At 43.9% G+C, this 13,135-nt stretch overlaps 1 protein-coding gene across 11 annotated transcripts in view; it reads right to left on the reverse strand.

Annotated features, from left to right (window-relative positions):
- The window catches only part of Limch1 (LIM and calponin homology domains 1), a 308,704-nt gene that overhangs the window by 181,721 nt on the left and 113,848 nt on the right, over positions 1-13,135 (reverse strand). For all 11 annotated transcript variants that reach the window (XM_052198325.1, XM_052198324.1, XM_052198321.1 and 8 more), the window contains exon 2: positions 11,726-11,796. In XM_052198325.1, coding sequence (XP_052054285.1) covers positions 11,726-11,796 — 71 coding nt within the window. The remainder of the gene's footprint in view (positions 1-11,725; positions 11,797-13,135) is intronic.

A 13,135-nucleotide genomic window follows, 5' to 3' on the forward strand; every position in this document is an offset into this window, starting at 1 on the left:
AAACCTATCCTGGCCAGGTGGGAACGTGATGATGTCGTCTCTTGGTAGAGGCCTCCAGCATCTCCTCTGCTACTGGGGCATGGCTACTTCAGCCTGATTTGTGCAGGTTCTTGGGAACAGAGGAGACTGCTCTAACTTCCTAAGAGTCTCCTTAGCAACCTTTGTTTCCAAGGCGTCACAGTTCTCCGATAGCTCTTTTGTTTGCATCTCTCTCCTTTCCCTTGAGCAAGAGAGAAACTCCTCCAAACTGAGACATGTTCTGCTCCTTTCTCTGCATGTGTTCTTCCTCTAAGACCCTACCAAGCTCGCAGCTTACCCACGACATCTAACCAAGGCTCTACAGTCTGATTTGAGTAGGTCAGATCCACTGTCACCTTCCTAATCTCCAGTTCCTCATTGCCTAAGGCCCACAGTTCTCCCCTGTGGGTGGTGTATCTATATTTCAAAGCTTGACTTGACCAAACTGAAATCAAAACCCTTCCCCACAGAGGACCCTGAGCAGCTGTATCGAGAGTTCAGCCTTGTGGTTTGTCATTCGCAACAGATACATTGGCTTTTTTTTTCTTTTTAAAAAAAGTCTTTGTATTTATCAATATACTCGATCCTGATCATGCCATCAATAGTCTCACTTCTGCTCTGGAAGTCAAACTTCCAAATATTTCTGTGATTCATGAGGTCCTGCAAATCTTAGTCTCTCTGCCTCCCTTCCCCCACTCTGATGCCATGTCTTGCCTCCCATGTTTGAGCCCAACGTGTCTATCCACAGTTTTTTGAATGCACACTCTTCTTCCCATTGGAGGTATGGCATTCTGTCATCTAGAGCATGTTTCTTTTCCACTTCATCTCCTCTGGCAGTAATAGTTTCCAGACTTCCTTAAACTCCCAGTCTAAATGTTGCATCCTCAAGGCAACCTGAGGCTTATATCCCACATGATTCAGAGACTGGATCTGATTGTCTCCCTCACTGATTGGCTGACTTCACTGTTTAGTGGGCTGTCATTAAGAATGATACCACATGCCTGGCAGTGGTGGCGCATGCCTGTAATCCCAGCACTTGGGAGGCAGAGGCATGCACATTTCTGAGTTTGAGGCCAGCCTGGTCTACAGAGTGAGTTCCAGGACAGCCAGGGCTATGCAGAGAAACCCTGTGTTGAAAAACCAAAAACCAAAAGCCAAAAACCAAAATCCAAAAACCAGAAATAAAACAAAACAAAAAGGCCTAAGAAAGAAGACCATGAGTGCCTCCAACTTGTAGCTGAGTGAGACAGCTGCTTTGGATAACCTGTGAGACTCACTAGGGTATGGTCTTGAGGCACTGAGCCCCTAACTCTTGTGCCCTGCAATGACTCTAGCAAGTGTCAAGAGTAAGTAGGGACTGGAGATATGGCCCAGTGATAAAGAGTCTTTATCGTTCTTGCAGAGAATAGAAAGTCCGTTCTTGGCACTCACATGGCGGCTCACAACTATCTGTAACTTCAATTCCAGTACATCCAAATGCCTTCTTACAACCTCCAGTGGCACACACGTGCACATATACACATATGAAGGCAAAAAAAAATCATACACATGAAATTAAAAAAAAGGAAAAACTATATTTAAGAATAAGTTAAGCTATGGGACACCTGGCCTGGCTGGTGTTAGAAAATTGGCTGTTTTTGTGATCAGAAATATTGTGAAAATATAAAGAAAGAAGAAAACAAAACAAACAAAACCAGATGATATAAAAATGATTGTCATTTCTCTTAGCCTCTATGAAGTAAAATCCAACTGATAGATCATCTATTTAATAACTGTTTATCAAACCACGACAATATACCCCTTTCTACCCTTTTATTAAATCCTGGGGATTAAATTTTGTTCATGTCTACATTTATTGAGACACTTATTTGCACTTGAACCTCACTACATTGTGGTGTGTGTGTGTGTGTGTGTGTGTGTGTGTGTGTGTGTGTGTGTGTGTATGTGTGTGTGAGGGGAGGTTGGAGATCACTCTATAAGCACATCATAAAGTCTTTGAAGATTATGTCTCACAGTCCCTGCTTATGGCCCTCAGTGCTTAAACTCAGTGCTGTGCTGTGCTGTGCATGGACAGTATCTCACAAGGCCCCCAAATGATAAGAAATCCTCCACAAAGAACTCCCATCTGCCCTAGAGGACCAGTCACGTCTGTGCACACCATGTCGCATGCTGAAATCATGAGAGGAATCCAAGGCAAGTCCTCCTTCTTAGAGCAAGCAGCTCACTTATCAGGGACAGCATAAACAAGGGTGGGCCAGCAGATTTCTTATCTTCAGAAGATTATTTCGGCAACAGAAGAACAGAGGCAAAAATCCACTGAGACATTCTTTATCGGTCACTTATTTGTAGACTCACATATTCAAACTTGGCATTCCATGGGAATGTGTTAGCAAAGTAAAACTCACCCATGTAGCTCTTTGCCTCCTAGAAAGACGAAGGTCCCGACAAAGAACCTGATACTCTAAGAGAGGGATGCTTCCGTCCTACACTGTACTGATATTCAGGAATATGTTTTTTGTATAAAATTTGTGTGTGTGAGGCAAGAGGGAGGGAAGTGACAAGGGTTGTTGATGCCCTAGGATTTTACTACTGGGTCTCAGTTTTAACAAGTGCTTAGAGAAAATGTTGCATGCCAAGCCAGTACCCAGTGAGGGAAATACGAGGCTCTATATCAAAGCGTTTTCAAGAAGCTAGGGTCCAGTGTAACCAACAGATGTAGTTACACAGCAGGGAAGGAGTTCTGTGATACTATTAGAGTCAGGTTAAAACCAGTCCTTAGAAGCCACAGAGAAACGCACTGTTTCTGCCTGGAGAGTCCTAAACAGGCCGCCAGAGGAAAGCGACACTGCAAACTGGAGCCGCAGGAGGAAATGACATCAGTACAGTAGTCGAGGTTATTGTTTGCAAAATAAGCAATATTCTAGTTCCCAAGCTCTGCCAGCCAAAGTTCATTACTCACAGATGATCAAGTTTGTAAGGGACTCAATACGTCTTGCCCAGCTTTTGCTCACAAACTGGATAAGAGAAGCTAGAAAGTAAAAATGCAAATTCCTTCACCCTGCTGCTAGCTGGCAGTCCCCAGGAGAGAGCAGCCAGTGCACAGTGACACAGAGGGGCGTCGACCATGTCATCATCATAATTGGCTCTTGGCCTAGTTCCACAGACAGTAACAGGAACATCGAGCAGTAGAACTCGGGGCGAGCAGCGGACTGCACTGAGTGTTTACTGAGTTCTCTCACACAGCGTAGGGCACGGCTAGACATCTTACAGGACAATGACCTTGTCCTTCCTTCCATGATGCACACTTGACAATTTAGCGGCTGAATTTCATGATGTCCATATCACCCTTTCAAATGGTTACTGTCGGCATGTCGACATGAAGGAATGATGTAAGTGTGGCAAAATGAGAAAAACCAATATGCCTTGGTGCACCATAGATAGGTATGTTCATATTATTACAGCTTTCTCATACATTTGAAATCCTTCAAGATGAGAAGTTAAAGGAGAGATTTGAAAGAAATTCCTGAGTGACTCAGGTTTTAAAGGGGGGGGGATATTATTTGATTTACCAAAATAGTCTCCCGCATTAACTCAACCACTTAATGAGGTCACTTGATGAGAATAAGCAGTTCACAGCCACAGCAATCCCATAGTTCTTTTGGGGCTCATCAGGTTTCTCTGAAAATACACTGAAATACATAAAAACTATCTGATCAAAGTGGTCAGTACAAAAATATGTAGATGGCCATAATTTGCCAATCTCCTATGTGTGTGAAATGCCACAGAGGTCTGTTTAAATGTTGAAGTCATGGCAGAAGCTGGGGCCAAAAACATCTCCCTGCAGGCAATCTGGACAGCCATAGTCCTCACGCCATCCCAGGGCAGCTTCTTCATGGACTGAATCAGCCTTACATGCCCAAGAAACAGTATAGTATCTGGCTCATATCTCCAAGAGTATGACGTGGATCACTATCAGATACTCACACTTTGATCACACTTTGATCCCAGACCTTTTATGAAACTCCCCACAAAGAGTTCACATCCCTTGGCCATTTACACTCTTAGCCAAAACAACAGAGGACGGTGAGCTGCTGAGACGAAAATCACGTCAGTTGGCATTAGAAGGAATGCAGGTGCTCTCGTCTTGCTCTTCCTGCCTGTAAACTATATATGCCTAGCTCCACAAGGGTCACTCTGCAGGGTTCCAGTGCAAAGCTGAGGGGATTTTCAGACTGCTCACTTCTTGTTCTGCACGCTTCGGGCAGGTGTCCATCTTTTCTCTCTCCTGTCTCTCATCTTTGCTGGTCTACCGTTCTCATTGTCTCCATCTGGTTGCTCAGAGACACTAAAGCCCTGACGTCATCCACTGAACTCTTTCGTCATCCAGGCTCTTGCTCTTTCGGCCTTGCACCCCCATGTCCTACAGTCCTGACTCTTCCTCCCAACAGCTCCGTCACACTCCCGCTGCTTCTACCGTCCTAAGGCCATCGAGCCATCCGGCGTGCCCCTCCTTCGCCCAGCTGAGATGCACAGTCCAACGTCCATACTGCCCTTATGCCTACACTCCAGCTCCGCTTCTCCCAACCTTTGACCCCAGACCCACCCTTCCACCTCTTACATTTCTCTCCCCTAAAACCCTAGTTCAACCAAGTTTTCAGGAGCAGAGCAGATAAATCAAACTTCCTCAACTGAAGTCTATCGGTGCAAGTGAGCTTGCCAAGTTATTTGCTCCTCTTCCATGCCTCAGCTATTTCTTCTGTAAAATGGGTTTAGTAATAGTACTTTTGAATCCACATGTTAGTTTGCCACCAGGTGCCTAATAGAGAACCAGAAATTATTTATTCATTCATTCACTCATTTATTTATTTATTTATTTATTTATTTATTTATTTTATTTATTTATTATTTGACTCATGACCAACCAGGTGCCTAATAGAGAACCAGAATCTATTCATTCATTCATTCATTCATTCATTTATTTATTTATTTATTTATTTATTTATTTATTTATTATTTGACTCATGAACAACCCAGGGCATTTTTTGGCAAACAAAGATCACAGAAGTCTCTATATAGTTTCACCTAATACCGAGAACTGATCTAACTTGAGAAGTGTATGCATTTTCTACCTAAGGTCTTAACATAAGTGGAAGACCCTAACCAAGCTTAAATAACAAAATGTTTAAAGGTCCCAAGTAGTTTTATACACTATATTTAAATCTACATTCTTTTCTTTTCTTTCCTTATTGTTGTGAACTGACAAGAAGTAACTTAAGGGAAAGGGGATTATTTTGACTCCAAAGTTTGAAGGTACTGTCCAGCATGCCAGGGAGAGTTGGAGGCTAGCTTTCGTTCGTTCGTGATGGTCGGAGTGTGAGGCTACTCCCTCATTCCTGTAGGTGCAGAAGCATAGATGGGATGGGAGGTGGAGCCAGGCTAAACATCAGGGCTACCTCCTGCACTGTAACCCACCTCCTCCAGCTAGGCTGCAAGGATTCTACAGTCTCCTGAAACAGCAGCGCCAGGGGAAGACGAAGCATTCAAACTCACGGGCCTCTGGGGTGTGGGGGCATCCGATATTCAAAACATAACAAAGAAAATATAGTACGAAATGCCCACTCTAAAGAAAAATGACCTGCTTAGAATTTCAAAGGCTGAAACTGTAGAGCTTTTGTATTTTTAAGGGGCACCACAGAAATGGTAGCACTGAGTGAGACCTTCACCATCATCCGAAAACCTCTCCAGGTCTAGGTGGTGGCACACGATCAGCATCTTTGTTCACTCTTCAAAGGTAGCCATGGCAACCTGCTCCCCCTACATCAGGCTTATGGGTAGACAGGCTTCAGGACCCAAGTTCTAGCCAGCCGAAGCACAGGGTGAGAGGTGAAAAAGCTCTCTCTACTGTCCCCAGACTTCCCCGCTGTCAGCATCAGGGCAGTGAGTGTGGTTTCTATGAACTAAAGCATGTGGATCTATCCTCTGGGATGTAGGGACAGATCCCTGGTTTCCAACCTACCAAGAACTAAGAATGCCTTCAGGGCATCTGGGGCCTATAGCAGAGTCCCCCCTCCCCCAGTTTGTCCTCACCCGCTTATGGACTGGAGGAGAATGGCCCCTCGTAGGCTCATGCATTTGAGCACTTGGTCCCCAGTTGGTGACACTGCATGGAGGAGGTTTCAGGAGTGCAGCTCTGATAGAATTATGTCACTCAGGTTGGGCTTTGACGGTTTAAGGACTCCAGCCTTTTCCAGGTGTCTCTGTTTTGTGCTTGGTGTTCAAGATGAGAGCTCTCAGCTCCCTCTTCCAGCTGCTGCTGGATCTGCTGCTTCCACATCAGGATTTATTTGCTCAACCCCCTGCAACCAGAACCCCAAATAAACTATTTCTTGGTCAGGTGAACCACCTTGGTCAGGGTGTTTTATCACAGCAACAGAAAACCCTGATAGATGTGAGAGATTCCTTGACTTTTCTTTGTTATCTTTCTATAAAAACTTCATCAAACTGTTACCACATTGGGCCATGGACTTTGGCTTATCCTAAACTCACATTCCTGGGCCACGGCCACTCATATTTGACTCAAGGGTAAAGTCTCTCTCATATACTCTTAGGTGAGAGTCCTGTTTGGACACTGACTTTTCTATGGCTCTGTAGGTCCTAAACTTGGAAGTGTCCTCTTGTCTTATTTCTCCGGCTCCTGACTCAGGTTTTCCCCTGAGGCCGTCATGGAGAAATGTGGCCCAGGTGGCGCTTGCTTAGGGCCACCAAAAGCAGTGCATTCCCCACCAGCAGTCTCTGCTCTTCAGTTATTGAGAGAAGCTGGCCAGGGTGCTCTGTGTGGTCCCGCTCACGCCTTTCCTAGCCATGGCCCGACTCGACGCCTCACCTTAGCACTCTGCTGCTCATCACAGCATTGTGCAAAAGCCCCAAGGACGGTACGTTTGCATGCACGCAGAGACTCCATCCTTTTGTTTGGAAGAAAATTCTACGTGTAAATGTCTCTAAATCCTGAGCTCGTCTTCAGAGGACCCCACTCTGAACCCACAGGCAGGCAGGTAGTACAGCAACCTGACGGAGTCATCCCTGGCAACGCAGCAGAAAGATGAATGGCTATAGGATTCTCTGGACTCAATATTGAATGAACAAAAATGGGTGCCAATGACCCTGACCTAGTTAGATTTTTATTGCTGTGATAAACACCATGAGCAGAAGCAGTGGAGATGAGGAAAGTATTTATTTCATCTAACAATTCTCAGGTCATACACCATCACTGAGGGAAGTCAGGGCAGGAACTCAAGGCAGGAACCCAGAGGCAGGAACTAAAGCAGAGGCTATACAAGAACACTGCTTACTGACTTGCTGCCCATGACTCATTCAGTGTGCTTTCTTTTATTATTATTATTATTATTATTATTATTATTATTATTATGGTTTTTCGAGACAGGGTTTCTCTGTATAGCTCTGGCTGTCCTGGAACTCACTCTGTAGACCAGGCTGGCCTCGAACTCAGAAATCTGCCTGCCTCTGCCTCCCAAGTGCTGGGATTAAAGGTGCGCCACCACTGCATGGCTCAGCGTGCTTTCTTATAGCACACCTGCCTAGGCATGTTGCCACACTCAGTGATCTGGGTCTTTCCACAGCAATCACAGACCAAGAAATGCCAGACACACTGAAACTAATAAACAAGAAACTGAGGAAGAGCCTTGAGCACATGGGCACAGGGGAAAATTTCCTGAACAGAATACCAATAGCCTACACTCTAGGATCAAGAATTGACAAATGGGACCTCATAAAATTACGAAGTTTCTGTAAGGCAAATGATACTGTCAATAGGACAAAATGGAAACCAACAAATTGGGAAAAGCTCTTTACCAATCCTACATCTGATAGAGGGCTAATATCCAATATATACAAAGAACTCAAGAAGTTAAACTCCAGAGAACCAAATAACCCTATTAAAAAATGGGGTACAGAGCTAAACAAAGAATTTTCACCTGAGGAATATTGAATGGCTGAGAAGAACCTAAAGAAATGTTCAACATTCTTAATCATCAGAGAAATTCAAATCAAAACAACACTGAGATTTCACCTCACACCAATCAGAATGGCTAAGATCAAAAACTCAGGAGACAGCAGGTACTGGCAAGGATGTGGAGAAAGAGGAACACTCCTCCACTGCTGGTGGGATTGAAAGCTGGTACAACCACTCTGGAAATCAGTCTGGCGGTTCCTCAGAAAACTGGACATGATACTACCATAGGACCCTGTTATACCACTCCTGGACATATACCCAAAGGATTCTCCAACATGTAATAAGGACATATGCTCCACTATGTTCATAGCATCCCTATTTATAATAGTCAGAAGCTGGAAAGAACCCAGATGTCCCTCAACAGGGGAATGGATACAGAAAATCTGGTATATTTACACAATGGAATACTATGCAGCTATTAAAAAACAATGAATTTATGAAATTCTTAGACAAATGGATGGAACTGGAAAATATCATCCTGAGTGAGGTAACCCAATTACAAAAGAACACATGTGGTATGCACTCATTTAAAGTGGATATTAGCCCAGAAACTTGGAATACCCAAGACACATTTCACTTATCAAATGATGCCCAAGAAGGAGGAAGAACTAAGTATGGATACTCTGGTCCTTCTTAGAAAGGCGAACAAGATACCCACAGAAGGAGATACAGAGACAAAGGGTGGAGCAGAGTCTAAGGGAAAGACCACCTAGGAATCTATCCCATATACAGTTACAAAACCCAGACACTATTATCGATGCCTACAAGTGTTTGCTGACTGGAGCTGGATGTAGCTGTCACCTAGGAGGCTCTGCAAGTGCATGACAAATACAGAGGGGGACACTTTCAGCCAGCCATTGAACTGAGCACAGGGTCCCCAATGAGGGAGCTAGAGAAAAGGACCCAAGGAGCTGTATGGGTTTGCAGCGCCACCAGAGGAACAACACTATGAGTCACCTAGCACTCCCAGAGCTCCCAGGGACAAAACCATCAACCAAAGAGTACACACAGAGCTACCCATGGCTCCAGATGCATAGGCAGCAGAGGATGACCTTGTTGGACATCAAAGAGAAGAGAGGGCCCTGGTCCTGGGTAGGCTCTATGCAGCATTGTAGGGGAATACCAGGACTGGGAAGCAGGAGAGGGTTGATTAGGGAACAACAGGAGGGGAGATGGCTTATGGGATTTTTGCGGGGTAGGGTGGGGGACCAGGAAAGGGGACAACATTTGAAATGTAAATAAAGAATATATCTAATAAAAAAAGAAAAAAGGAAATGCCCCCGCAGGCTTGCCGACAGGTCATCTGATGGGGCATTTTTCTCAGTTGAGGCTCTCTCTGTTCATATGACTCTACCATGTATTAAGTTGACAATATTAATAATAATAATAATAATCAACACTGACACTGTTTCAACAGAAAGTATGCTGCACCCTGACTGCTCTCAGCAGGCTGTTGATCCAAGAAAAGGATGTGAGCCCAGATTCAATGCCAGTGCTATCCCAGAAGGGCACCTTAGAGCCTGTCTGTTCAGCTCAGCTCGGGGAGGCACTATACCAACTAATTACAGCTTACCTACAGAGGCGCTCTGGTTCAGCTATAAAACACAGAGGAGAGGTGCTGAGGGAAGGAACACCCAAGAAGAGCCCCCCCCAAAGGGAAGGAGGAAATAGAAACAGCAATCTGGGGTCCCCAAGTTTTCTTTAAACAAACAGGCAGTGAGGAGGCAGAAGAACACGCTAACATGAGCTATGTAGAAAAGAAGTCTACACATTAAGTGACTTTTGTCTGTGATGCACTACAGTCCTTCAGAAAGCCTTGCTCACAGTGAGTGTGTACGTGGCAGTAGAGCGGCAATGTGCCTCGACATTCAGAGAAAGTTGACTGTGAGAGAGTAAGCGATTCAAGGAAGAAGGGTGGGGACTTGAACTCTCCATTTTTAGGCTCTAAAATCTCCGTAATTTTCAACCTCATCAAATGATATTCTGAAAGGTGCCAAAATAAGAGTCCACCCTATGTGATTTCATTTACCTGATGCTTCAAAAAGAGGCCAAAGCATGCTAGGGTGAAGGGGAGATCAGAACAGTGCAGACTCTGGAATACTGAGATTCAGCAGGAAAGAACATGAGAGAAGTTTCTCTTTTATAGCTCCATTGAGGTATAGAACTGTCTTGCACATGTCCCTCAGAGCCTCGTTTAGGAGGAGCCTGTTTTGGTCTATGTCCATCATCTTTCATTAAAATAGAAATCAGCGTCAACATTACGCAGGCCATTAAATACACAGGTTCAATTTTTGAAGTCTTGGTTTAAAGTTTATGTCCATATACATTTATAAATATTAATGTTCTGGATTATTTAGTGTCTAAAGCCATTTTCTAGAAAGCTCTAATTCTACTGTCATAGAACTGCTCTGTTGTTGAAGTTTGCTCTGGTGCTATGTATTGTAATGCTAAATACTGGTACTGGTTGCCCCCAGGGACCCAAGGGATGCTGTGTAGCCTTACCACCACCCCCCAAGTTGTCCCTGATTGATGAATAAAGATGCCTATAGCTGATAGCGGGGCAGAAAAGAGATAGGCAGACTTTTGGTTCCCAGGCTTGGGGTCTTAGGCAGGAGCAGAAGAAGGAAGAGGAAGAGGAAGAGGAGGAGGAGGAGGAGGAGGAGGAGGAGGAGGAGGAGGAGGAGGAGGAGGAGGAGGAGGAGGAGGAGAAAGAAGAAAAAGAAGGGGAGAGGAGGAGACGCCATGGGATAGGGGAGTCAGGAAAACATGGCCATGAGGGCTGGCCAATTGGAGTTGAGAGCAACCCAATGGACCACGGAAAGATATAACTTGGGGTTATTTGGAGGGAAGTAGGCAAAATAGCTTAGAGTGTGGATATCTGCCCAGCTCTAGTGCTTTGAGACTTATTATAAACATGAAAGTTGTGTGTCTTTTATCTGGGATGATTAAAGGCAGGATAGAAACCCCGGATTGAGATTAAATACTTACGACACATGATGACAGAGCCTTGCTCTAAAACACAACAGACACTGCCATCACTATCAATTCTAGACTCAGTCAGCAGCCCAAGTTAAATGTACCCAACACCCGCACAAAGCAGAACCAGTGACGAACACATCCTGCTTTTTAGATGCCCTGAATTTACAGAAACACTGTGTTCACTCGTGGCAAGATGCTTTGGGTTGAGATTTCCAAGGATAGAAAGCCCATTACTTGTAGCAAGCACAGTAAGACCCACAACCTTATAATTCCTGGGACACAAGTTCCCAAGTGGTCAAATTACTGGGCGCAGAACACCAGTGGGTTCCATTTCTTTCTCTAATTTGCAATGACTATGATCCCCACTCTTCCCCTTGCATATAAACAGTCACTTTTCACATACATTCCCCGCCTATCCCTGTGGTTTCTCGTAAGATTCAAACTGTGAGTCAATCAAAAGTAAAATACTGGAGGCCAGATTTAGGAGGCAGAGGCAAGCAGATCTCTGTGAGGACAAGGGCATCCCTGTCTATAGCGTGAGTGTTAGGCCAGCCATGCAGAGACCCTGTCTCAAAAAAAAAAAGTAAATAAATAAAAGAAAAAGAAAAAAATCATACTACAGTGGAAAATTTATGACAAACAGACTAATATATGAAGTACAGCCATACAATAAAACCAAGCAATGTAAGTATTACTTACTCGCAAAGAAGGATTCCATTTTCTAGTCCTGTCCGGAAGTCTTTGTCACCAAAACTTCGGCCAGTGACTTGCTGTAAAAGAAAAAAAGGAAAAGAGAACATGAGGTTTTTTTTTTTTTTCCTTTTATGACCAGGAAGTTTAGTATTTAAAAAAAAAAAAAAAAAAAAAAAAGTCCTGAAAAACTCATGACACTCCAAGAACGAGAGATATTTTTTTAATTTTTTTTAAATTTATTTTCTATATTCTTTGTTTACATTCTAGAAGCCTTCCCCTTTCCCAGTCCCCCCCCCCATATGTTCCATAAGTCCTCTTCTCTCCATCCATTCTCCTGTCTTTCCCCCCTCTCTTTTCTCTGTCCTGATAATTCCCTACTATGCTGGATCAAGCCTTTCCAGGATTAGGGCCCTCTTCTTCCTTCTTCATGGGAATCATTTGATATGCTAATTTTATCTTCAGTGTTCAGAGCTCCAGGGCTAATTAATATCCACTTATCAATGATTGCATTCCATGTGTATTCTTTTGTGATTGCGTTACCTCGCTTAGGATGATATTTTCCAGTTCCATCCATTTGCCTAAAAAATTCATGAATTTATTGTTTTTAATAGCTGAATAGTACTCCATTGTGTATATGTACCACATTTTCTGTATCCATTCCTCCATTGAGGGATATCTGGGTTCTTTCCAGCTTCTGGCTATTATAAATAAGGCTGCTATGACCATAGTGGAGCATGTGTCCTTACTGCACGCTGGAGAATCCTCTGGGTATATTCCCAGGAGAGGTATAGCAGGGCCCAGTTTTCTTAGGAATCGCCAGACTGATTTCCATAGTGGTTGTACCATCTTACAATCCCACCAGCAGTGAAGGAGTGTTCCTCTTTTTCTATATCCTCGCCAACACCTGCTGTCACCTGAGTTTTTAACCTTAGCCATTCTGACTGGTGTGAGGTGAAATCTCAGGGTTGTTTTGATTTGCATTTCCCTAATGGCTAATGATGTTAAGCATTCCTTAAGGTGCTTCTCGGCCATCCGAATTTCTTTAGGTGAAAATTCTTTGTTTAGGTCTGTACCCCATTTTTAATAGGGTTATTTGGTTCCCTGGGGTCTAACTTTTTGAGTTCTTTGTATATATTGGATATTAGCCCTCTTTTGGATGTAGGGTTGATGAAGATCTTTTCCCAATTTGTTGGTTGCCATTTTGTCCTTTTGACGGTGTCCTTTGCCTTACAGAAACTTTGTAATTTTAAGAGATCCCATTTGTCAATTCTTGATCTTAGAGCATAAGCTATTGCTGTTCTGTTCAGGAACTTTTCCCCTGTGCCTATGTCCTCAAGGGTTTTCCCCAGTTTCTTTTCTATTAGTTTCAGTGTGTCTGGTTTTATGTGGAGGTCCTTGATCCACTAAGGCATTTGA

This window comes from Apodemus sylvaticus, chromosome 11 (genome assembly GCF_947179515.1).
Source record: "Apodemus sylvaticus chromosome 11, mApoSyl1.1, whole genome shotgun sequence".
In the NCBI taxonomy this organism is placed as follows: Eukaryota; Metazoa; Chordata; class Mammalia; order Rodentia; family Muridae; genus Apodemus; species Apodemus sylvaticus.